The sequence below is a fragment of the Dryobates pubescens genome, chromosome 18, assembly GCF_014839835.1.
Source record: "Dryobates pubescens isolate bDryPub1 chromosome 18, bDryPub1.pri, whole genome shotgun sequence".
Classification (NCBI taxonomy): Eukaryota; Metazoa; Chordata; class Aves; order Piciformes; family Picidae; genus Dryobates; species Dryobates pubescens.
In genome coordinates this window covers 7,122,411-7,146,885 of record NC_071629.1, presented here as the reverse complement: position 1 = coordinate 7,146,885, position 24,475 = coordinate 7,122,411, and the positions used below count along the sequence as shown (strand labels likewise).

The following is a 24,475-nucleotide window of genomic DNA, read 5'->3' as shown; positions in this document are numbered from 1 at the left end:
TCACAGCGATTTTGTTCCACAATTGCAATTCACATTAAATGCAGCAAACGCTACCATCCTGCCCACTAGGTTTCCACCTCTACTTTTGTTTCAAACCAGGGAGGGGGTGGGGGGGGGGGAAAGGGGTAGATCATCAGAAAAGATGGTGGGGAGAGTCCTTTCTTCCCTTTCCTTCCCCCACTCCCCTTTTTCCCCTTCGCGGTGTCAGCGGCGCGTACCCCGGCGCTGTGCGGGCGACGGAGGGCGGGATGGCCCCGTCCCAGCTGTGCCCGGGGCTGCACTTGTAGCTGCTGTGCGCCTCCCATGGCAGCCCCGTGGCGCCCGGCGTGGCACGGGGGCCCCGCAGCTCCCGCCGCCCCGGGGGGCGATTCCCGCCCCGCCGCACCCGTTTGAGCTCTGCGGGGGCGCAGCCCGGCATTTCCCCGGGAAAGGTGAGGGCTGCGCGGCGCGCCTCCGGGCGTACGGGAGCAGCGTGCGCGGTTGCGATGCGCCAGGATTGCTCCCCTGGAGCGGCGTCTCCTTCTTCTCCGAAGCAGCGCTCGGTGCGTGCGTGTGTGTGTGTGCGGGTGTGCGTGTGGCGAAGGGGAGGGGGCTCTCGCTGCGTGCAAGGGGTGGGCGAGAGCAGTGCGATGGGAGCGGGTGCCCGTGTGCAGAGGGATCCTCTCCCCGCATGTGTGCGGAGGACCGCGGTGCCGGGCAGGGCTCAGCGAGGCGGTTGCTGCATGCGGCGGAGCCCGCGGTGGTACTGCAGCACCGGGCTTCTCTTTTCTCCGCGCTTCGGCTCTCAGTTCAGCCGGTGGTGCTCGGGCGGACGCTGGGCTGGCCCTGCCGCTCGGTGCGCGTGTGGAGCTGTCCCGCGCAGACCTCGCGGAGAGCGCGGTGCAGCGGGGCCGCGGCCACTCCGGCCGCCGAGGTAGGGAAGGTGCCGGGCTAGCCGCGGAGCGCCGCCGGGAGCATCGCCGGAGGCGGCCGGCCGCCCCGCTGGGCGTTGTGAGTACGGGCGAAGAGGCGGGGGGGTATGGCGGGGCTGCGTTTACGGTGCCGTTTCAGTTTTCTAATTTCTTTTATTATTGTTATTGCTATAATAATTGCTGATGGTATTTTAAAGGGTGGGTATGGCGGGCGTGTGGGGGGTGCGGCGTTAGACAAGCGACAGTTGCTTCCTGCCGGGGACTCGCGCTCGCTTCTCGCCGCCAGCAGCTCGCCTCCCACAGCCCCGGGCCAGCGCTGCCTCCTTCCTATCCTTTCCGTGGGACAAGCGGAGGGACTGGGGCTGGCAGCGCGGATAAGCTGGCGGAGGCGTAGGAGGGACGGGGGGGGGAGGTGGGGGACGGGAGGGGGGCAGGATCTACGCAGCGGGGCTGGGTAAAGGGGTGTGTGAATGTGCTGCGGGGTGGACTTTGCAAAGGTGCCGATGGAAGGGGGTGGTGGTGGTGGGGGGTGGTGTAGCATTCGGTGGTGGTTTCCACGGTTGAGCCTTGTTGCAAAGGGCGGGCGGGAGGGATGCTGGGCTGTACCGTCGCGCTCTGCCCGTTTCAGGCCGGCATGTGCGTGCGGGGTGTGCGCGCCCCTGTCCCTCCTGTCTTTCCCCGCCGGGAGGCAGAGGGCGACGGGGCGCCCACGACAGAGGGGAGCCGGCACCAGCCGAGCCGGTTGCGGCAAAAAATTGCGGTAGTGCCTGCGCTTCTGGCCAGGCACACCGACCCGCCGGCAGATCCGCGCAGCGCCCGCGGTGTGCCCGCTCGGCACCGGCCGGGGCCGCAGGGCCAAGGAAGAAAAGGGAACTCGAGCGTGTGCGAAGCAGGGATACAGGGGGACGGCGGCTGGGAGGGGGAGAGAGATGGAGCGGTGAGGGCGCGGAGGCATCGGGATGCCCCTGTGGGCTCGCTCGCTGCGGGCAGGGTCAGAAGCCTGCGGGGATCAGCAGCAGCTGCTCGATTCCCTCTTCTCCTCCTGGTCCCTCTTCGCGGCCTCTCTGACCCCTTCAACCATTCCTTCCTTGCTTTCTCGTTGCTTTCTCTCTCCCTCTTGTTCTTCTGTCCTCCCTTGCATCTTCCCTCATCCCTCCTTTGCCATCCCTTCCAGGTCCCCCGGCGCATCCTCCCCTCCTTGCGGCTCTCTCCAGTCCGATTCTCCCCCTTCCAGCTGTCTTCTGATTTCCCCACTTCCATCCTGACCCCTTCCTGCCAACTCGATGGCTTCCCACAGCGGGAAATTAAAAGGAAAAGCTGGGAATGAGGAAGGTGGGAGAAGTAATGTGTTGATTATGTACTGATTTGGTGTTTTCTTATAAAAAAGGGAGGATAAAAGCTACCTTCTAACTCAGAGTAGATGCAGTGGCTCCAGTTCTGCGTAAAAAAATGGCAGCTTAGATGACCTGACTAGATGTAAAGGGTTCTTGAAAGCCACCTCTGGGTCAGTGCAGCTATAAGAGCAAATTAGATGATGTTGTACAAAAGAAAAGTTCTCAGGTTTCAGTAGTGGGAGGCTGGTGAATTGTGACTTTGTTTTGCCCTGCAAATCAGGGTATTATTATTCCCGGGGATGGGGTTGTGTGCCTCTGCATGCTTTTTCTGTATCTGTGTGCTTTCATTGGTCACTCAGAGCTGAGCTTGGTTCGTGGATAGTTCATTGTATTTCTGCAATCACTTTACCACCTATTTATTTAAACTAAGTAAAATAAGTGACAGAAACAACGTATGTGCATGCCTATGTATCCCTTGAGTGAGTCTCGCTGTTATCGTAGTGATCATCTGTATGTATTGACGCTGTAGATACATACACTGAGTTTTGGCATTGCTTTTTGTGTCTGCATCTTCATCCTTTCTGTACTATGCTATCCCAACTTAGATGTTTGGGCATGCATAACATCAACATTCGTGTTTAACATCCCTGAAATGCACAGCAACATATGAGCAGCGCAGGACTGAGGAGAGTAAATATGCATAAAATTGGAATCTCCTTTGGTTATTTTACTTTGTTAGTTATGCATGTTTGGCGTGTACAAGAGAGAGAAATACATTTGACAGACCTCAGAGTTATTTGTGTTTGACTACAGGAATTTATATTCTGTATTTGAACTCATTCTAGCTCCGGTGTATTTGGTTGTTAAAAATCTTTCATGTCATTTTAAATTCAGTGCTTGTAGTAATGCTTGGCAGGTACAGTAGCTCAGTGGAATACAATTTTTAACCCAAATGACGTTTTGGAACAATGACAACTGAAAAACGTTTTCTTTTTTTCTTTCCTTCTTTCTTCTTTAGATTCTTTATCTTTGTTCAGGAGCCTAAGGTTGCTTGCTGATCACAAGAAGATGTTTCTGTGGCTCTTTCTGGTTCTGTCATCTCCAGTTTCTTCTACAGCTGCAGATGCTGATATATCTGTGGAAATTTGCAGTGTTTGCTCCTGTGTGTCAGTTGAAAATGTACTCTATGTCAACTGTGAGAAGGTTGCAGTCTACAGACCAAATCAGCTTAAACCACCATGGTCTAATTTTTATCACCTCAACTTTCAAAACAACCTGCTAATTATTCTATATCCAAATTCCTTCCCTAATTTTACGCATGCAGTGTCCTTGCAGCTGGGTAATAATAAGTTGCAGAACATTGAGGGAGGGGCCTTTATGGGTCTCAGTGCATTAAAGCAGTTGCACTTGAACAACAATGAATTAAAGATTCTCCGAGCTGACACTTTCCTTGGCATAGAGAACTTGGAGTATCTCCAAGCTGACTACAATTTAATCAAGTTTATTGAACGAGGAGCCTTCAATAAGCTTCACAAGCTGAAAGTCCTGATCCTTAATGACAATCTGATTTCATTCCTTCCTGATAATATTTTTCGATTTGCTTCTCTAACCCATCTGGATATACGAGGTAATCGAATACAGAAGCTTCCATACATTGGAGTTCTGGAACACATTGGGAGAATCGTTGAATTGCAGCTGGAAGACAACCCCTGGAATTGTACATGTGATTTGTTGCCTTTGAAAGCGTGGCTGGAAAACATGCCCTATAACATCTACATCGGGGAAGCTATCTGCGAAACACCCAGTGACTTGTATGGAAGGCTGCTGAAAGAAACCAACAAGCAAGAGCTGTGCTCCATGGGGACAGGCAGTGATTTTGATGTGCGCATTCTTCCTCCCTCGCAGTTGGAGCCTGGTTATAGCACACCAAATGGCCACACCACTCAAACATCGGTGCACAGATTAGTCACAAAGCCACCAAAGACTACAAATCCTTCTAAGATCTCGGGGATAGTAGCAGGCAAAGCACTATCTAATCGCAATCTCAGTCAAATCGTATCTTACCAGACCAGGGTGCCTCCTTTAACACCTTGTCCAGTCCCCTGCATTTGCAAAACACATCCTTCAGACTTGGGATTGAGTGTAAATTGCCAAGAGAGAAATATAGAGTCAATGGCTGAACTTGTACCAAAACCCTTAAATGCCAAGAAACTGCACGTAAATGGCAATTATATTAAGGACGTGGACACTACAGATTTCATTGAGTTTGAGGGGCTGGATTTGCTGCATTTAGGGAGCAATCGGATTTCAGTGATCAGAGGAGAAGTTTTCCACAACCTTACAAATTTACGGAGACTGTATCTCAATGGCAATCAGATAGAGCGTCTGAGCCCAGAGATGTTTGCTGGCCTCCACAACTTGCAGTATCTCTATTTGGAATACAATGTTATCAAAGAAATCCTAGCAGGCACCTTTGACTTAATGCCAAATTTGCAGTTGCTCTACCTGAACAACAATCTTCTACGAAGCTTGCCAGCGTACATTTTTGCTGGTGCACCACTTGCTAGACTGAATCTGAGGAACAATCATTTCATGTATTTACCTGTAAGTGGCGTTCTTGATCAGCTAAAGTCTCTTACACAAATTGATTTGGAAGGTAATCCATGGGACTGCACTTGTGATTTAGTTGCTTTGAAACTGTGGCTTGAAAAGCTAAATGAAGGTATTGTGGTGAAAGAATTGAAATGTGAAACGCCTGTACAGTTTGCTAACATTGAACTTAAGTCTCTGAAAAATGAGATCCTCTGTCCTAAACTTTTAAACAAGCCATCTGCTCTGTTCACTAGTCCTGTGCCCGCTGTTACTTTTACAACACCACCGGGACCAGTCCGGAGTCCTCCTGGTGGCCCAGTTCCATTGTCCATTCTAATCTTAAGCATATTAGTTGTGCTTATTTTAACAGTGTTTGTTGCTTTTTGTCTTCTTGTTTTTGTGCTTCGGCGCAACAAAAAACCAACTGTAAAGCATGAAGGGATTGGAAATCAAGAATGCAGTTCTATGCAACTGCAGCTAAGAAAGCACGATCACAAGTCAAACAAAAAAGATGGACTAGGTGCGGAGGCCTTCATTCCTCAAACCATTGAGCAGATGAGCAAAAGTCATACCTGTGGCTTAAAAGAGTCTGAAACGGGCTTCACGTTTTCTGACCCACCAGGGCAAAAAGTCATTCTGAGAAACATTAATGAGAAGGAGAAAGATCTGTTGCATGTGGATACCAGAAAAAGACTTAGCACAATCGATGAACTGGATGAGTTGTTCCCTGGGAGGGATTCCAATTTATTTATTCAAAATTTTCTTGAAAGTAAAAAAGAATACAACAGCATAGGGGTCAGTGGCTTTGAAATACGTTATCCAGAGAAACTGCAGGACAAAAAAACCAAGAAATCCCTAATAGGTGGTAATCATAGTAAGATTGTAGTAGAACAAAGAAAAAGTGAGTATTTTGAACTAAAAGCTAAACTTCAAGGTTCACCTGACTACCTGCAAGTCCTTGAAGAACAAACAGCTTTGAATAAAATATAGGTCATACAATCTTATTGCCTACAGAGGACATTTATTTAATGATGAAAGTGCCTTTTGTTGACTTTTAACTTCCAAATACTATATTATATTGATAGGCATAGAGGCAGGTGTATCCAAGGGTGTCTGATTAACTGTAGCTGCATATGGTTTGTCAAGTAGAGGAGAATTTCCTTAATAGGTTTTACTACATAAAGCTCATGCCCTGTGGAATCCTGTAGGGATACTGCAAACTCTATTGCCAAAGGGATGCTTTATACACGTTACACTGAATTTAACCTCAAGAGGCATATATGTTTTGTACCTTAAATGCAAAACCATCGTCTCCTTGTGCTTTGTTAGAACAAACACAAGAAACCTGGTACTGGTATCTGTACCTCAGCTGGGTCCTTCATCCTGCACGTGGATTTAAGTTGGTGGAACTGGAGTAAATCCTTTGATCTGTGGTGTTGTAATGACACTCTTTAAAGATTATCTGGAAAGTAACAAGCATGCAAAGAGAGAACATTCGATAGTATGTGTAAATTGGTTGCATTTATGGCCTGCATCTTGAAACCACTGGAATTATAATGTTAAATTGTGCAAATATTTGTTTAAAATATACCATGCATCACATACCTATGAAATAAATTTGACCACTTGAAGCATACATGTCTATACATAAAGTTTAAAAAAAAACCAAGAAAAAAGGAAAACAGTTCAACCTGACTTCTGCAGTATTTGTGGCATTTGAAGAAAATACTTGGTATTTATGCAGAATCTCTTGTAAGACTCATCTCCAATTACAACTAGAGTTCCTTCTCAGTTACATGAAACACTTGCAACCCCAACAGGTTGTCCAGAATTGTCAAAGTGCTTACTGTGTGAGCGTAGCAGAAATTATTTTTGTAATATAATTCATATTTATGAAATACTTTGTATACTAAATAGGAAGAAATATGTACTCCTTAATATGTATTTAATATGCCTGACTTGGGTTTTTTTTTTTTTTTTTCCTGATCATGGTGCATTAATCATTCAGTATAAATAAAACCAGAACAATATACCAAACAGAAGCTGAGGGTGTAATGTATAGAATTATCCAGAATTAAGTGATCAGATATAATAATAATAATAATAATAATAAAATTGTTCTGTACTATTCTTGTGAAATTAGCATATTATCTTATTTTGGATTTGTTACCAATGGTGCATTTTGAAATAGATTCCTTAGATTTTTAGTATTGTGTCTCAGGCAATTATTTGCCATCAGTTGTCTTGCTTTTCAGGGTTCTACAGTTTAAATAGTTTTCACTACAAGTCTTTACAGGAATTCATGGTAAGGGTAATATTTTAACTGTGAATGCAGAAGTTCTCTGTTCTTACTATCTGGATTCTATCAGTCAGAAAAAGAAAAATTATCAGAACAGAGTATGGCAAATTATGTCTGTTTAAAACCACAATGTGAAATGAATATAGTTATCTCAGTTCAGAATGTTGCGTAGCTTGTATCTAGAGAGTCAAAACTTGCCTTTGTGAAAACTAAGTCTGAGTAGCTAGGAACAAAAAAAAAAAAAGAATGGAAAATCCCTACTGTATCTTACTGATAGATGGTACCTTGAGATGAAAATGGAAATATATTGGTGAAGGATGATACAGCAAATCTACAGTCTATTAACAAGAGTTCTTTGACTTGAAAAGGATTTTTTTTCATTTATTTGAGTGAACTTTGGGTAAGACCCTCTGTCATCTTTGCTCTCAGAAGACTTTCCCCTCCCCCTCTGCTTTTTATAGTCACTAAATCAATTAAGATTAGTAAACATGAATGTTTTTCATGAATTTGAAACTAGTAAATATTACAGCAAGATCCAACAATAATACTGTGGAAGAGGCTGTGTCAGCTATTTCCAGTATAAACCTCTAATTTCAGGGCTTTATAACACTGCTGTGAAATTTGTATTCTGGATTCGTAGCTGGGCAGTCACCTGCAGTATATTTTTAACAAAGCTTGAAAACAAACAAACAAACCAACCCATTTATTTATTTAAGAGAAAGGAACACAAAGCAATGTTTTTCTACTTTCAGACATTTGTTCACGCGCTTGTAATACAGAGGGTTGTTTCATTATTTTTCTCTATACTGCAGAGTATATAGATGACTTCAGATAATAAAATTACAACAGGAAAACTAATGACTGAGTTTTGTTCAAAAAGCTGCTGCTATCCATGCACAATAATTGACTTTAATTCACGATGTCATGGGGATTTTCAGGACATGGATAGGTACATACGCATTTGTAGCAGAAAAAGGTTGACCAATGATGTGATACATGGCTAAGGTGTGAATAAGAACATTGGAGCTTATTGTGTGAAGAGTTTGTGCATAAAAAAAGTGTTAAAGATGTGCTGACATGATAGACTCAATGATGGCTCCATCAGTAGGCTATGTGTAATGGGTGACTATGCCTGCTCTGTGCAGTGCTGCATGGTTTGAGCATGTGTCCAGGTTTACTTGGATTTGCCAGAGCATAAGGCTCCTGATGCATTTGAGTGCATTGTCAGAGGATGGTGTGTCCCATACCCTGTTCTTGAGAGGCATGTGTTGAAAATACTTTAAAAAGCAAGTAAGGTAATGCTTTTAAGTGATGCTAAAACAGATGTGCTTATTGCTTGTGTTGCCTGGAGTTACAGGAACACTGAAAAATGAGCATACCTTCTTCAGCTCAAAAAAGACTGAGGGGATTTTGATTTGGTTTATGCTTGGTTTTGTTGGTGAAGTTTGATTTGGGGTTTGTTTTTTTTTTTTTTGGTTGGTTGGTTGGGGTTTTTTAGTGGTGAAATCTAATACTGATTGATTAAAAGAGGAAGAATTTAACCATTATGCTGTACCATTACACTGGGTCAGATTTTGCTCTTCACTGAGGTCCCAATCCAGTGAAGCATTTAAGCTTGACCTGAATCATGTGTGGAGGTGCTATTCATGAACTAATAGTTAAACTCCTGCGTAAGAGTGGAACTTAATAAATACTGAGTTTTGTTATTGACTTCTAAAAAAGCCAGCTCAGAAACATTGTATATAATACATAGAGCCAAGTGACTCTTGGGATTATGCAGTTGAGTGTAGGTTAACCAGCATCAGTAAAGGTTGCACAATCTGGTCCCTCCTGTAGAAGTCATTTCTGAGTGTTTTACCTATATGATGCAATACGTAGGCATACTAATGTGAGTGAAGAATTCAGAAGTTGGCAAAACTATATTTCTGTGAAATTGTTAGTTTAAATGGCAACCTTTCTGTCCATTTAGTTCCTCCATGTTTTGGAAGAGTGTATGTGTCTGTACAGCAGTTTTTAGTGTAGTGCCCATTCAAATCTATAGTGGGTCTGTCTGGGAAGGTGACCAGATGTGGCTTAACAGGTCTGTCTGTTTCTTACATTGGTTTGAGTGGCCATGCTTGTAAAATGGCTGTTAAGACCCATAGACATAAATTAAATCAGTGAAGGTGTTAACATCATCTGTTGTCTTCATTGTATTATAAAGTTCCTTATTTTTAAATAAAATCAATAAAGTGTAATTGTTTCCTTGAAAAAGAAAAATTCTGTTCAATTTTATCAGATAGCAGCTACCATGGTGCAAGAACATAAGGCCATTAGACTATACACATTTTGTGTTCAAAAATTGACAATATAGTATAAAATGTGTAAATCTAGTTTAAAAAAAAAAGCAAAACTACTTTTTTAAAAAAAAAGATTTATTTTTAATTAAAAAAGCCATAATGAGGACATAAAGTATAAAAGGTATAGCCTTGTGAATAATGTTAACAGATGTCTCAGAATCAACAAAATGCATCCAGAACTTGATGGTGGTATAATATCTATAATATCCTTTGCATGATTTGTACATTAATATTGTATGAAATGAGCACAGAGATTATTATTTTATTTTTTTCTTCAATTTTTTTTTTGGGGGGGGTGCGGGGGGGTTGTTGTTGTTGCATCCAAAGAGTTAGGAAGGAAATACAAGAAGAATGTATTTATAATCATTCTATTTTGAAATAAAGTAAAGAAAACAAAACTTGCTGGTTTTACCCTGCTTCAATCATTACTATTCTAGGTTAGTTTATAATTGAGGTAATTGTCCAGTCCTGTTATTTATTGATTTTATTTGCCTTCAGCAACATCAAAATGTTAGAGAGCACCGACTTAAAATTTGTATGAAATATTAATAGCATTGTTTGGTACTATTGCATTTCAGAAACTAGACTTCCAAGTGCCTGTAATAATCTCTTTCAGCTCATTTGTATATATATATGAACATGAATCTTACAAAGCAGATAACAAAAAATGTTTTCCAGTCACCTTGACAATTTACTGTGATCCATTGTGAAAGTTATTCCCATCTTTTGCAGTCTAACAAAAGCCGCCTTGCCTCTGTTAAACAAAGAGTCCTTCCAGTGTCAGTGAAATTGTTTTGTATTAGTGACACCAGCAGAATTTAGTTTTTGGGTGCATTCTGAGATCTTCAGGGTAGAAGTGCTTAGAGAAACAAACACATAATGCTAGGAGCGTTTCTTTCGATTCTGCTCCCTTCTCAGCAATCATTTCAGATAAGACAGTTTTTCAGAGGAAGGAAAAGTTAGTTTATCCTTAGCAAAGAGAAAAATCTAACTTGAGTTGCTTAGGTTAGTTTTGTAAATGAAAAGATGTCTTCAGGTAGTTTAAGTTCCAAATGGAGATTTTTATAGTAAATAGGTTTTACAAAGCCTAAAAAAGAAAAAAACTTCATGGGAGGGGAATAGAGCAAGAGCAGAATTCCATCTAGAGTGAGCACTTCCTCTTGTTCAGAATCTTATGTGATATAATGGTAGCAAATGAGAATCAGGACGTGGTATGAACTAGAAAACCAGGACTTGGTAGAGATTGCCAGTTGCAGTGTGGCATTTAGGAGCAAACCCACAGCATGAACTGGAAAGGACCTGTGTATATTTTCCACAGAATTTCCTTCTAAAGAAAACTTTTGAGAATTAAAGCTAGGTATTCATGTTTTGAATAGGATGTACATGCACTGACTTCCTGAGTGTAAAGGAACTTGGCAGTTCTATGTTTTTCCATTATTTAGTCTTTATTTCTAATTGTGATTCATTCTGCTTTATGTATTCTGATTGCTGCTGTGTTGAAAAATGAGAATAGCAATGTTAATGCTCAGGGATAAAGTCATCTCAGAAATTTAACTGTGCAAATCCAGACTAACTGAACAGATTTCAGTGGCATCAAATCAGCCTTACCCTAGAACACAAAAGCAGAAATTTGCCATATTAGGTGAGGAGCTGATCTGTCTGCCATTGGAATATAAGCGGTTTTGCACTTGAAATAAAATAGAATCATGCTTTATGCTCTGTTAATTTGTGTGGTAAAGCTGTTATTAGTTTCAAATAACAATGTACAGTGAGTGCAGTCCTGTGTCTCTTTGATGTCAGTGGAATTCCACAGTGATTCAAGAGTTGCTGTGGGTATCCTGTAGATGTACTATGGATACAAAGCTATGTAAATTTACTGGTTTAGTACATAAACCTGGGTTATGCATCACATAAACCAAAAATGCTATCTTAATGATTCAATTTCTCATCTCCCTATGAAGAACAAACTTACTGCAAGTATCTTTATTTTACTGTTAAGTTTATTCATGTTCCTTAGTAATACTGGAGATTATTTATTTATTGTCTGAAAACAGTAGATATTGAGCAGTCTGTTGTTTCTAAAATACCAGTCATTAGTAACAGGCTGATGCTGTATTACATTGATTTTTCATTCATTTGCTGGGTATTTTTGTAGTCATTTAACACTAGATGCAATTACATAAGGAAAAAAAATCAAACCCTGTTGTTTTGGGTTGTTTTGTTTTTCTTCTTGCATGTCTGTATGTGAAGGCTTAATGTACTGTATCTTCGCTCTGATGGCTATACAAGTGTTCCATCATTGTTCCTTTGGTCTTTATTTAATCAGAAAGCAAAAGGTGATCTGGATATGATTTAATAGTGATTTTGCATATATACAATAACAAGTCTTCCTCATTTTCCCTCATCTACAAGCATTTCTTCTCTTCATTTCATGTAATTTCCTAGAAATGTAGGCACTATTGCCTTCAGCCTCCTTCCACTTCATGCTTTCACTTTGCCTTCACTTTGCCTAGTCCCTTACAGCTGAATGTTTGTCTAGACGTTGGTTAACAGCAGTTTCCAAAGAAGCAAAGGAGTAGGATTTGTCATTTAAAAAAAAAAAAAAAAAAGAGCTAAAAATGGCAGATTGTAGGAGGCTGTCCTGCATGGTTTGTGAGTCATGTCAAATGATGTACAATCAGAAACAGAGAGGAGTAGGAAATAGTTTAAACTTCCGTTAGGAAGATTCATGCTGGGCTTTTGAAGCTCAACAATCATGGCTTTTCATGACTGTAAAGTGGACAGCATAAAGTGAATGTGATTCAGCTACTTGGTTCCTGACAGTCAGACTGTGGGCTAAACCCTGCAGACTTCTGTACCGCTTACTCAACCTAGGTTTTGGTGTCACTGTTCACTGAAGGGTTTTGGACAAACTATTTGAGTTAAACCAGATACAGTAAATATTTCTTAGTAAGGCTTTTAACTGAGGTGTGGATACGTTGGAAGCTGTTTGGTGTGAAGGTTAATCCATACTTAATGTTTGTTGTGCATATTCTTTGGTAGAGTCTCTCTTCATGAGATGCATTAGTACTCACATCTGAATATTAGACACTGCACAGTAAGTCAGTGAGCAGAGTCACAAAGGGCAGAGTGTTTTGACAGATTTTGAGCTCTTCACTGCAAGAAACTACAGGAAATGATGTACCATGCAGCAGATTTCCTTGCTCCATGGCATTATTTGATAGACCTTCTCAGCAGGGTATTCTTCTTGTCTACACAAGGCAAATAAGACTCCAGGTTACCAGTCTGGTATATGTGCAGTCTGTCTTTGCTTATACCCAAAAATAATTTTATGGAGAAGGGTGAGAGAAGAGCTTTCATTTTCTTCTGAAAGGCTAAATGGACTGAATTTGATTTTTTTTCAGGATTGAAAAGGAAAAATAACAGATATTTTAAAGAATGGTCATATTGTTGGGTAGTAGCTGTATTTTACTGAGAGAGAAAGCAAGCAGTTGGGTTTGTATTTTTAGCATGCAGCTTTTCAACTTTTTCCATTCTTGGGTTAGAATATGCCCTGGGAGCCAAGGGACTCACATGTGCAGCTCAGGGCACAATTTTGTTGCAAAGTTACATCCTGCCTTTCGTGTGGTAGAAATTAAATGCAGGGTTTTGAATGTTCCCTCTCTGTTTGCTTTAATGGAAGTTAGGTCAGTCAGTGTTCTTCAGAACCAGTCTTTAAGCTCCTGTTGAGGTGTGTCTGCAGTCTTATGAAATTAGTGCGGAGTACAAATGTCATAGAAGGGGGGATGCCTTTGAATGGGCTTAACACACTGCAATAATTGGGGTTCTTACAGTATCTTTCTGAAATATTGGCATGTGGTTGCACTGTTTTATCCTTATGAAGATCTTTACTTTTGGTGTCAGTTCAATAAATCAGTAATTTTACAAATGTGGCCAGGAGATTCTGTCTAAATGTCCAGCAAAAACCTGCTTTTTGAAGCAAACAAACAACCCTCTGCTTATGGTTTTCTAAGATGTAAATAAAGAACATGTTCATGAATAACTCATATTTAAGATTTCTTTTTGTTCAGTGAGAATTACTTTTGCCTCAGCTGAGTGGCATATTCAGAAAGTATTTTGAATTGGGGTGCTGCCAACAAATAAGATCCCAATTCTGTAATCCTTTCTCAAGAAGATAAGCTATGGAAGCACTAAGAGGTTTTAGCTTTTAAGTAGCTTCCCCTAGAATTTGGAGTTTCACTTTAGCTGTTGGAGCAATGCCACGAACAAGATACTGCGATTTTGGTGCAATAGTCACAGAAACTAGCAGAAGTAATGGTCAACAAGAAAAACAGTGTGACTCATTCTCACTGTGTAGGTTTGTCAAGTAATTTATACCACTTCAGCATATGACAGCAAAGATAGTGAGGATTACATATTGTAAACCGTGTTGGTAAGGATTCCCTTACATTTGCAGTGTGCTTTCAAAATGAAAGCAGGATGCAAATGATGAGTATTATCAGCATACCATCCATTTCAAAAGGGGAATACCATTGTACTGTACATTGTACTCTGTTGTTCAGACAGAAAAATGTCACTGAAAGTGAATCAGATGGGTTTTTCCTTTCTGTAGGCATTTCCTCAACCATTAAGTAGTCCTCTCTTCTCTATACAGAGCAATCTAGTTCTGAGCCATATGCAAGAAAATATGTAAGGCTAAAAAATGACATGCAAACATTTATATACATGAGAACATTTATATTATTATAATAGAATCACATTTTTGATGACTTTGGGACCTCTGGCAGTTTTTGCATATGCTGGCAAGTCTTGCAACTGAGATGTAGAATTGAAGTTGACTCCTATTTATTTCCTTTCTACACACAAATATTCCTTGCACATTCATGGGGTCAGTTTGCCTAGTGTCTCTCAGTGCCATATGGGGTTGAAGTAACAACATGTATTTAAACATGCAGGAATTTGCCATGGGCCTCACAAACAAGATGAACTTTGCTCCCTCTGGAGCACATCCCTTTGGCATGGTCCAGGACATCCATGGTTTGGGTCAAAGAGCAAGGTTGTAGCAGGGCTTAGAAAAGTCCTTTTGACTCCACTATGTGATCTACCCCATTTTGCAACAGGAAAGGCAATCTGGACCAAATCTAAACTCTGAAATTTGGGATGAGGCTGGATTACTTTGATTGACTAAAATATGTTGTGTGTCCCCCCAGTACAACTACACCAGTTCCTCTGCCATATTTATGGAGATAATTTTATTTTCCCTGTCTGTAAATATTGTACAGTCAAACTTGTGTTAGGAACATTTAAAGGTCCCATAATACACTGCCCATAATGTGTGTTCTCATACCAGGTTGTTATGTCCATGCAGTATTGTTTCATTGCCAGTAGATGAGAGCGTCCATATTTTACTTCACAGCTTATTGAGGTTGCTGGCCTCGGATTGTTTCGCCTGCAATTTGTATATGCTTCAGATATATAATAATTTATTTATTTTGCAAATCACACCACCATGTTTCTCATTAACAGAGATAAGGCTTCCACTGTTTTTTTCCCCACCTCATTCTTCTGTGTGGTAGAAATACATTTATCCATTTCCAACCCATAAAAAAACAATGTGAAAAACAAAAAGCCCTCTACGGGAAAACTCCACTTTATGTAGTGCACTGAAGGTGGCACTGTAGTAACAACTTCACACTGTGAATGGTAAGGTACACTTGTGTTTGTTGTTAGGAATTATTATTGTTATTGTTTGTTTAGTTTGGCTAACATAAAGCTAAAGGTCGGTTTAATACAGCACCACCTGACAGTGCTACTGTAATGAAGACTGGAGAAGTGTTTCTGTCACTTAGACTATCTACAAGGGTTTCCAAATCAACTCAAACTACATGCAATAGTTTGTAGTGAACCTTTGTAAAAGTACTTTTTGTTAAAAAAAAAAAAAAGAAATTAAAAAAAACCAAGGAAGGCAACAAAGAAAATACTTTCTGTTAAGGACATCACTTCTCCATGTCTGTAATTTTACAGGGCATATTAAAGCATGTTAAAACCACAGCAGATCCTTAAACACCTAATGGATCCCAGGGCATGACTTTATGGTATTAGTTGCATTGTACAAACCATCCAAAGTTCAGTTTTCTGTAATGTTTGGAGGCTTTTATTCATGTAAAACTGGAGCTTGAAATTAAAAAACAAAACAATCAAACAAACAAAACCCCCTACAAGCCAACAAATACACAGAAAGGATACCAGTGAGATGTAAGAGTCATAATTAGGTTAATGATAATTTTTATTAAGAATAAATAAAAGTAAATTTGAAGTGACAGTTATATAGGTCTGAAGTGATGCTTTTATCCATTTCTTAAGCCCTTCACTCGTACCAGGTGGGAGTTTTGGTTTGTTTTGAAGTATGTGAGTAATTGGGTCCCATACAGCAATTACTTCTCACAGCTACTTCCATCATACATGCCTAACCTGATTTGACAGGGATTAAAACTGGAAAGTTTGCATTCATATTAGGATTGGCCTTGCTCTTGAGAAATCAGTGAACCTTTTTCTGTCAGCTTCTACCACAGGGCTTTTTTTCAGGTGTTGAGAGAAAAAAAAAGGCAGGATTTTAAACCCTGCTGATTTCCATGACAGACAGCAGCTGCCCCAAAGGACTTAATACTCTGCCAGCAAGCCAAGTTTGAAGGAGGTGGTGCTGATTTTCTCAAAAGTCCCAGAGTATGCACTTACATGCCAGGCTGCAGAAAGAGACTTTCTTGAGCTGTTAAAGAGGGGCAAGGCTTTTCACTCTGTCAGAGGTGATGCAAAGCCAGACGGGTATTACATGGCTTTAGAAAAACCTCTGCAAAACGCCCAGTGTCTCTCCCAGGTAAAGGGCCTGACACCATGGTCACTGAGCATCCCTTTCTGTGGCCTGTTCGATCCAGCCAGCATGCCTCTTCTTTCTCCCCACAGGGATTTTTTCAGAAGCAGCAGCCTCAGCTCTGGTGTGGTGGGCACGGGAAAACAGCACTTGGCTTCTCTTGGCACTGGCTCTGCTGATCGATTAATGAGCAGTGTTAACCTCCTCAGGCTGTCTTCGCTCATGTTCCTCAGTGGGAAGGATGACAACCACATGAGGTGATAGGTGTTACATGACAGGCTTGTAGTGGAGACACAAAGAAATAGACACAGAAATGTTTGTTTGGGAACTGGCTTGTCTGGGTCTGGCTGCACTGCACATTGGCACTAGAGAGTGGAAACCAGTGTGAGGACCATCCTCAGACTGGCCAAAAGCTGAGCTGCTCTGCACACAGCACTCTGCAGCCACCTTAGCCTATCTCCTCTGCCTGTTCAAAACTTCCTACAAACGCTCTGCAGTTCCATCTGCAGAGGAAGATGTTCATTTTGGTCTGGTGTGAGTGAAACCAGGGGTTAATGATTTCTATTTATGCCACCACAACCTGCAACTACAATGAAACTGAATGTGGGTGGTGGAGACAGACACAAGTAAGCCAAGGAGGCTTATGGTAAGCTGAGGACGTATCTTAGAGACACTAAAGGAGCAACAGAAACAACTTGGGTTGGAGTTCTGGAGCTGGAATTTTTACTTGGAGGCCATGAGATTGTTTAGAAGTCTGTGAAGCTCTATGCAAGCAAAGGCTGAGCTGCTACAAAAGTAAGTACTTAAACTTATATACCCAGGTAAACTTTTAGAGATCTCTGTGATGCACTGACCATTAATATTTAATTTATCACTTATTAAATATTTCATTTTACATAGTTCTTTAATGGAAATGTGATGGATTGTGTTGTCTTTAAGAACCTGTATATAAAGAGCTGGCAGATCTCTCTGTCTTTTGAAAAATAATTATATTTATATGCAGTTTGCAGGAGGTAAAGGACATTATGAAGAGATTAATCATGTACAGATGCATTGTCTCATTTTAGTTTAGAAAAAAGCAGGAGTAAACACCAGCAGGCAGTATTTGTATTGCAGAAGGAGACTTGTTATGAATCTGTAGTGAAGCTACCACCTGGATCTTCACCACCCCCATCACCATAAAAAAGTTGAACTGTTTCCTTCTACCTTCCATAACAGATGGTTACGTGAGGAGTTGAGCATAGGTCCTAATGCAAGAAAGGCATAGAAGCTATGCAGTGTCTTTGTGCTTGTGGTCCCTGCCACCAATGGGCAGTGCAGTTAAGTCTGCACCTGTGAGAATTAGGGCTTTCACCTCTGTGACTTTGAACTTGTACCACTCTAATATCTATAGAGTGAAGCAGCTTAAGACACAAGACAGTAGAGCTGAAACGCTGTCAAAAAGTCATCTTGGACAATCTTTCCCTTTTATTTTTTTTTTTCCTGAAAATGCTGTGTGTAATCTCCATGCCACAGTTTCTCTCCTGGTTTGTGTTAATACATGGCCTCATCCACTGTGTCCCATAGCACATGCACAAATCCTGACATGTCTTCAAAGTGCACCTCCTCTCAGTTCTGAAGCCTTTGACTGCAACAGATCAGGAACATCTTCCAGCAGGTTTTGCTCCTAATCCACTTAAGTGCTTTCTTAAGTCCTTAATAGCAAGTTTAAGCATTTGTTTAAGCACTTTGCTAAACTGTGTTTTGCTGAATCTCTGCCAAATGGAAACAGATTGGCTCATTTTCCTTGAGCCTTCAAGAGAATTCTAAGAGCAGCATTCTTGATGAAAGATGTACTCCAAAGCAAGCAAGAGGCAGAGCTAAACAATTCTGGGCCATAAAATGGCTCTGAGTTTCCTGGGAAGCTGTAGATTTGGGGAATTTGCTTTCCATCTTTGTCCTTCCTCTTCCAGGGAAAAGCATCACCCTCTCTGCAAGGAGTGCTTAGTCATCTCAACTACCTACAAGGAATAGAACCAAGGAACTGTCACCAAGAAACAGCTGTAGCTGTGTTGTTTGCGGTGAGCATGGCTCTTTCTGCTGTCATCCAGTCCCTTCCGTAGGATGTTTGAAACATAAGTGTGCTCCTCTTCTACATCTACTGCTTTCCATTCTGCTCCCCCTTCCACTTCCCCTTTCCTCTTTCGCTTCCTCTTCTACTTCCACTTTCACTTCCACTCTCTCTCTCTTCCTCTTTCCTCTTTCTTTTTTCTTCCCCTCTAAACCTTTTCTCTCTGCTCCAGTCTATTACTGAGCGTTTTCACGCCCTCTAACAAATCCAGCTCAACAGCTGATTAGGTTTTGGGTTGCTTTGATTTACTCTAAGGGAATTTTTTAATCTTAGCACAACCTTCCCCACTCCCTAGGGTTGTCTCAGGATACCAGGTTGTGACAGTGTGTGGTTTGGTTTCTGTAACTGATGATACTCCTGCCAGCCACAGGGAGTTACCCAAATGTGTTACCCAAATGTGTCTGTTTAGAATACTTTTAATGCCAAATGAAAAAAGTACATGGAAGAAAGGAAGGGTGGAATTTGGACTTTCAAATGTCTTTCTCATGAATTATTTATACTATTTTTTCTGTAAGATCAAATGTTGGGGTTTTTTGTTTTGTTTTGTTTGGTTATTTTTTAAAAGCATGACAAGGAGTGCACAAGAGATTTCAGAGGTTGGATATGAGCAACAAATCTTAGCCAGGAAAGTAAAAAGAATCAAACTGTCTCCAAACTCAAACAGAAAGTTTGCCTAAGAAATATCAAAGATCAGTGTTGTGGGACTGTAAAATGCAGACCCAAATCTATCATTTTACTTTTACAGCAAGTTGTTGTCGGGCTCTGCTCTGATCTAAGACTAAACAGCATTGTGCAAAATGGGGTGGCAAAACACAGATCACCTTCATTTTCAGGACACCGTAGCCTGGAATGAGCCACTGCATGTGTTAGCATCTGTACAAACAGTGACTTTGATCTTCCTTCACAGCACTTCATTCTCTTTAGGTAGCTGTGTATGTGAATGGTGAAGTCCCTTGATTCCATACAGTGAGCAGCAAAGAATGTATATGGAATGCCAGTCTCACCCTCCTTTATTTTTTGTATCTACTTAGAAGACAGCTGTGGACATCTTTCTAAACATCAGGGGATGCATATTGTGGAAGGAAAAGAGTGCAATGGGGGGAGAAGAATCAATCACTTTTTCTCAGTTTAGGCAATGTGGAGCTTGTCTCCTCAGGAAAGCCTGATCTGAAATGTCCAGCAGAAGGCACAGAAGATGTCCAGGAAGGAGCTTGTTGCTCTGAGTTCATAGACATTTCAATGCAGGGAAAGAACAATATCTGTGTTATCTTGCACAACGAGGTGCTGGGGGCTCTGTCCTGTTACTTTCTATGTGCTTTGCATATGTCAGTGCTAGCATTGGTCTTAACTTTCAAGCAGATCCTGCATTATTTACTGGAAATGGTGTGAGAAAACTGCCATTCTGCAGAGGGTACAACTAAGGGAGAGGGACAAAGAGAGCATTTGTTTCAAGGGTGTGTAGACCAAGCATTGCCAAATGAAAGTCATCAGTGCAAATATGTCTGCACCTTGCCAACATCAGTAGTAAGTCCACTTGTATCTTGTGATTTGCATGATACTTAGCCTCTGGGCAGCTTTGTCACCTGGGAGCCCACTGCCCCAAGATGCTCCCAGCCATGCCTTCACTGTGAAGGTGGAAAAGGTAGGCTTGTCTGTCACTAGCAGGGAACACAGAGACCCTCTTGTAGCGTCTCCTGCATCTGCTGCTGGAGTTAGCAGAGCTCCATTAACCTGAATAGCCCTAGGCTGATGTTTACCAATGAAGCTAGGCTCCACAGTGTTACTGATGTTCATGGAAATGCAATGTGGTGGAAGAACAAGTATCATTTTTTTCCCAGTGGATGCCATGGCAAGATGATGACAAACTTAGAAAATGCATTATGCTAGCTAAAGCTGGGTACTCTCCCCTTTTCTTGCTTACTCTGCACATAAACAGAGACTAACTGGGATTGTACCAGCTGCCTAATTTATTCAGATATTCAAATATGTAATTTAGTGACATCTCCTTGTCAGCTATGGTAGGCTCTGGTTTAGACCCATGGTATTTACTGCTACAATAACTCCCACTGGCATAGAAACTAACAAACAAGCAAGATGTAATTCAAGAGCTCTTTACATCTTTGTAACCACGGATACCTAAATGATGCATAAGACCAGTGTTTACAAAGTTTAGTACATTGTTTCCAGAAATGGGAAGCACAGATTGTGAGTTCTCCTTGGGACATATGTGCAGGAGAAGAAATGCAGAAGTAATGCTCTTCTACTTTTCTGAAACAGTGTTCTGTAGTCTGTTCTACTGTCAGCTGTTGTGACTGTAGTAGGCATTGATGGTTGTGGGCTTGTGGCTTTGATGGCTATAGCAGACTTTGGCTGAATTTCATATTTAATGCCAGATGGGGGGGCAACAAATGGCTGACACAGAAGCTTGTCTTCATAAAGGCTACTGCATCAAGTAATTAGTTTATTGGTTAAAAAACAATAGATGTCTGTAATATGTCCCAGTTTTCTTTATTACAAGGGTAAATAGTAAATTCACCCACAAAACATTATGTTTTGTAAAGCAAAAATAAATCTATACATAACATGCCTTTGTATTTTATTGATATTGTGTTGCATTTCTGTATCTCAATTGTATTCTAATACAACTCCCTACATAAGTCAGTTTGCTAAGGGTATCTTCAGTGCTAGTTGGTTGGGAATAATTTTCTTCTCAGACTAAATGACTGGTTCTAGGAGTGACGATTGCCATCTGTTTCTGTACTGCTTCAGAGTACAACATACAGTTGCCTCAGTTTCTGCTTCCCAGGTTAGTGTCTTCTTCATTCATTCACTTATTCATTCATTTTAACCACACAGTTTCAGGCTAGGTTGACAAAATGCCTCAGTGATAAGATGCACAAGCAAAAAAGCTCCAGACCTTTCAGTAAAAAGTCACAAAAAGCAGCAGACCTTTTTATTCTCCTAATGCTTTCCTAAAGAGTCATCTGTATCATCATGATCTGTTGTTTTGTTTCTAGAGCTAGAAAACCACGGTACAGGGGCAGGGAAGGGATAGAAATTACCTACTTAAGGAAAAAATGTTACACAAAGTACACTGAAACCTGAAGGTGTTTTGCTTTGAAATATGCTTCAAATATTTTTCAAGTGTTTATTGCTAAGTCACTGGGAAAAATCTTGGGGTTTATTGCTGAAAACCAAGTAATCTGCTCCAGGTTGATGTGAATGCAAAAGCCTACAGGGAAAGTTTTAGGAAATTGAAGATTTTCCACATTTTCCAGAGTTTTAATTAATAATTAATGAATAAAGTCAACAAAACCAAAACCAACAAAAAGCAGTCCTGTAAATTTCTAGTGAGATTTCAGTATGTTATTGATTTCAAGAACTACAGATGCCAGTTTCCTCTTCTAAAGTCAGCAGAGGCTGGTGGATGCTCTAATGTTGAGGACTAGAGGGCTTTTCTTGCATTTATGACATATTCTTTATTTGCTTGTTCATGTTCACAATTTTATATCATATGCTTTTCTCTAATTCAATATGGAAAACCACAAGCCAGCAGCCACATAAGTCAACTGGTTCAAGATATTTGATAAAGCTGGAACTGTAGTAGCTGGAGGCCAGTACTTGCAGTACCTGCAGGAGATGGTTCTTTCTCCTGTGCTGATCCTGGGCATGTTATTTTACAATCTGCTTCATGTACATGTAAGTAGACTGTGGACTGAAGGAGGCAAAAGATGAGGGATTGTCAGACAGTTGCTCTTAATTAAAAGCATGACATTAAAAAAAACCCCTGTACTTTAAAACACCAGGAGACAGAAATTCCCTTTTTCCTCCAGAACCCAGCCATAGACTTCATTCAAAACTCTTGATGGAGCAGAAAGCTTTCACTTAGCTTTTAGAAGCCTTTTAGAAAGTCCCTCTGGTTAAATTGAAGCACAATATGATTAGCAGCTCTCTTTGACTTGGAATGCACCAGGGTCTAAGGCAATTTAAGAGGTCCCTACTAGATGATTGTACTGAGGAGGTGAGAAGGCACATGTGCATACATGCCTGCAAACCCATGCATAGAGGTGAAGCCTTTTATGTCACAAAATCTCTCTGCCATACAGAAGTTAATAACAAGTGTAAAGATTTGTGAAGAAAGCATTTACTTCACAGCTGTTTTTTGTTAATCTGTGCCATATGAACAGTGCAGCATTCTGTAATGCATGGTTACCGATTGCTTCAACAGCAAAGACAACTCTCCAAAATAAACAGGGGTATGAACTCAGCAGGGAATTTGACCATGAAGAAAAGCTAGGATTTGATCCTTGCTGCTGTAACAGGCTCATTCACTGGGTAAGTGAGTAACCATCCTGATGATGTACTTTTCCCACATCAGTTTTGTTTCTGTTAGCCCCGCTACTGTGCCAAGGATGTCAGCTTGGCTTCCAAATAGCATTCTTGTATTTGATTTTTACTGATGATTTCAGCTTTATAGTTACACCCACCAACCTGAAACCTGGTGTAAGACATTATTTAGGAGCTTTATGCAGTATATAGCAGTATGGGGAATCTGCAGGGAAAATATGTTCTTCAGTAGTACTTTTAGCAGGCAAGTGATTCAAATTTAGATAAGGAACATCACTTTGAATATTGAACATGCCATTTTATTTCCTTTTTTTAAAAACTACTGTTACAGCAGTACTGCAATATGCCTAATTTATGCCATGCTACTATGAATAGTAAAATAATGATTGTCTATATAAGAATCTCATTGCATCAATAAATATCCCTCTAACTTTCAAGCCAACCTCATCAGTATGAAAAGAAGCTTAAATCTTACAACCCAGAAGTCAGATTAAACCCCATGCAAAGCCTTTCAAGTCTCAAGATTTTGTTTAAGTATTTTTAAAACATGATTTTATTTTTTTTTAATGCTTGAGGTTAACAAACTAGATTTTGAAAATCATGTAAGCCCCAGAGCCAATACTTGTCCGTACAACTCCTACATTTAGCTTTAGGAGGGACATTCACCCATCCAAATGTAACTGGATTCTCCCGGAAGTGTCTGTGGTAAGTGTGAAGAAGGAAACCTGTGTGGTCAGATGTAAGGGGGGAGGAGTGGGGTGGAGATGAAATTTGGCTCAGAGCTCCCACATGGTCCCTGTTGCTGTGGAAACGATGGCCTTTGCAGTGCCTATTGCATCTCTATACGTTCAGAAGAGCCATCTCCTCTGTATGTCATTCAGAGCCGTGTAAAACCAAGCCAATCAATTAAGGGCCTGTGCTGTGAGGGGAAAACGCAGACAATAACTTAAACTGTGTGCTGAAAAAGAAGTAATGAATCACCCTTTTATGCAGTGACATATAGTTACGTCCAAATGCCATGCTGTGCATCTTAGGGAGAGAAAAAAAAGGGAAACAATGATAAAAATAGAACTGTGCTTTTAAATTCAGTTGCTTACAACCCTTCACATCATCCTTATGAGCAAGCCAATCAGTGTTAAATATTCCCTCTCCATTCATCCAGTAACTTGTGAATAAGCTCATATTATATGATCAGTTCTTAAATGAACAAGGCTCAAGCTCTGAGCATAAGATGCTTCCACTTAGAGCAAATTTCCTTCTGCTGTGCGCGGTTTGTTTGTGTGAGTGACTGCCTGATTGTTACCCAGGCAACCAACGCGGGTGTGAATTTGATTAGCTATCGTTTCACAGATGTGAACAGTGTCTCAAGCATTGTTGGGTGTTTCTGTGAGGAAAAGGAATCAAGTTTGTTAACTTTTAAAAGTTGGGGTTTGTTTTTGAAGGCCAGGAAGGAAAATGGCCAGGATATTAAAATAATACTTTTTAGTTGGGGTTATCTCAGCTTGCTAATTGCTCTTTGTGTTTGGTAAATGGTTTCTCATTCCACATGAAGAAAAATGTGGAAGAATTCCAGTACTGACAGCAGGGAGAGATGTAAAAGTACAAGAATTTTTATTGTCTCCACTGAAGCAGATTAAATTATTATCATCGCTCTAGAAGATAACATCATTAAAAT

At 40.9% G+C, this 24,475-nt stretch overlaps 1 protein-coding gene across 2 annotated transcripts; it reads left to right on the top strand.

Moving 5' to 3' along the window:
* The first annotated feature begins 369 nt into the window (after positions 1 to 369).
* SLITRK4 (SLIT and NTRK like family member 4) lies at positions 370 to 7,370 on the top strand. Of its 2 annotated transcripts, none has more exons than XM_054169588.1 (2): positions 370 to 431; positions 3,264 to 7,370. In XM_054169588.1, exon 2 carries the CDS (start codon positions 3,314 to 3,316, stop codon positions 5,825 to 5,827), a length of 2,514 nt encoding a protein of 837 aa, XP_054025563.1. In that variant the 5' UTR covers positions 370 to 431; positions 3,264 to 3,313; the 3' UTR covers positions 5,828 to 7,370. The 2 variants fall into 2 exon arrangements, with proteins under 2 accessions (XP_054025563.1, XP_054025561.1); XM_054169586.1 differs by lacking the exon at positions 370 to 431 and adding an exon at positions 1,875 to 2,243.
* Positions 7,371 to 24,475: the final 17,105 nt, after the last annotated feature.

Excerpts from the sequence above, each read along its gene's own strand:
- SLITRK4 (XM_054169586.1), top strand. The coding sequence starts at position 2,195 with ATGGCTTCCCACAGCGGGAAATTAAAAGGAAAAGCTGGGAATGAGGAA. Across the intron at positions 2,244-3,263 it reads AAAAGCTGGGAATGAGGAAG|ATTCTTTATCTTTGTTCAGG; the intron begins GTGGGAGAAGTA and ends TTTCTTCTTTAG.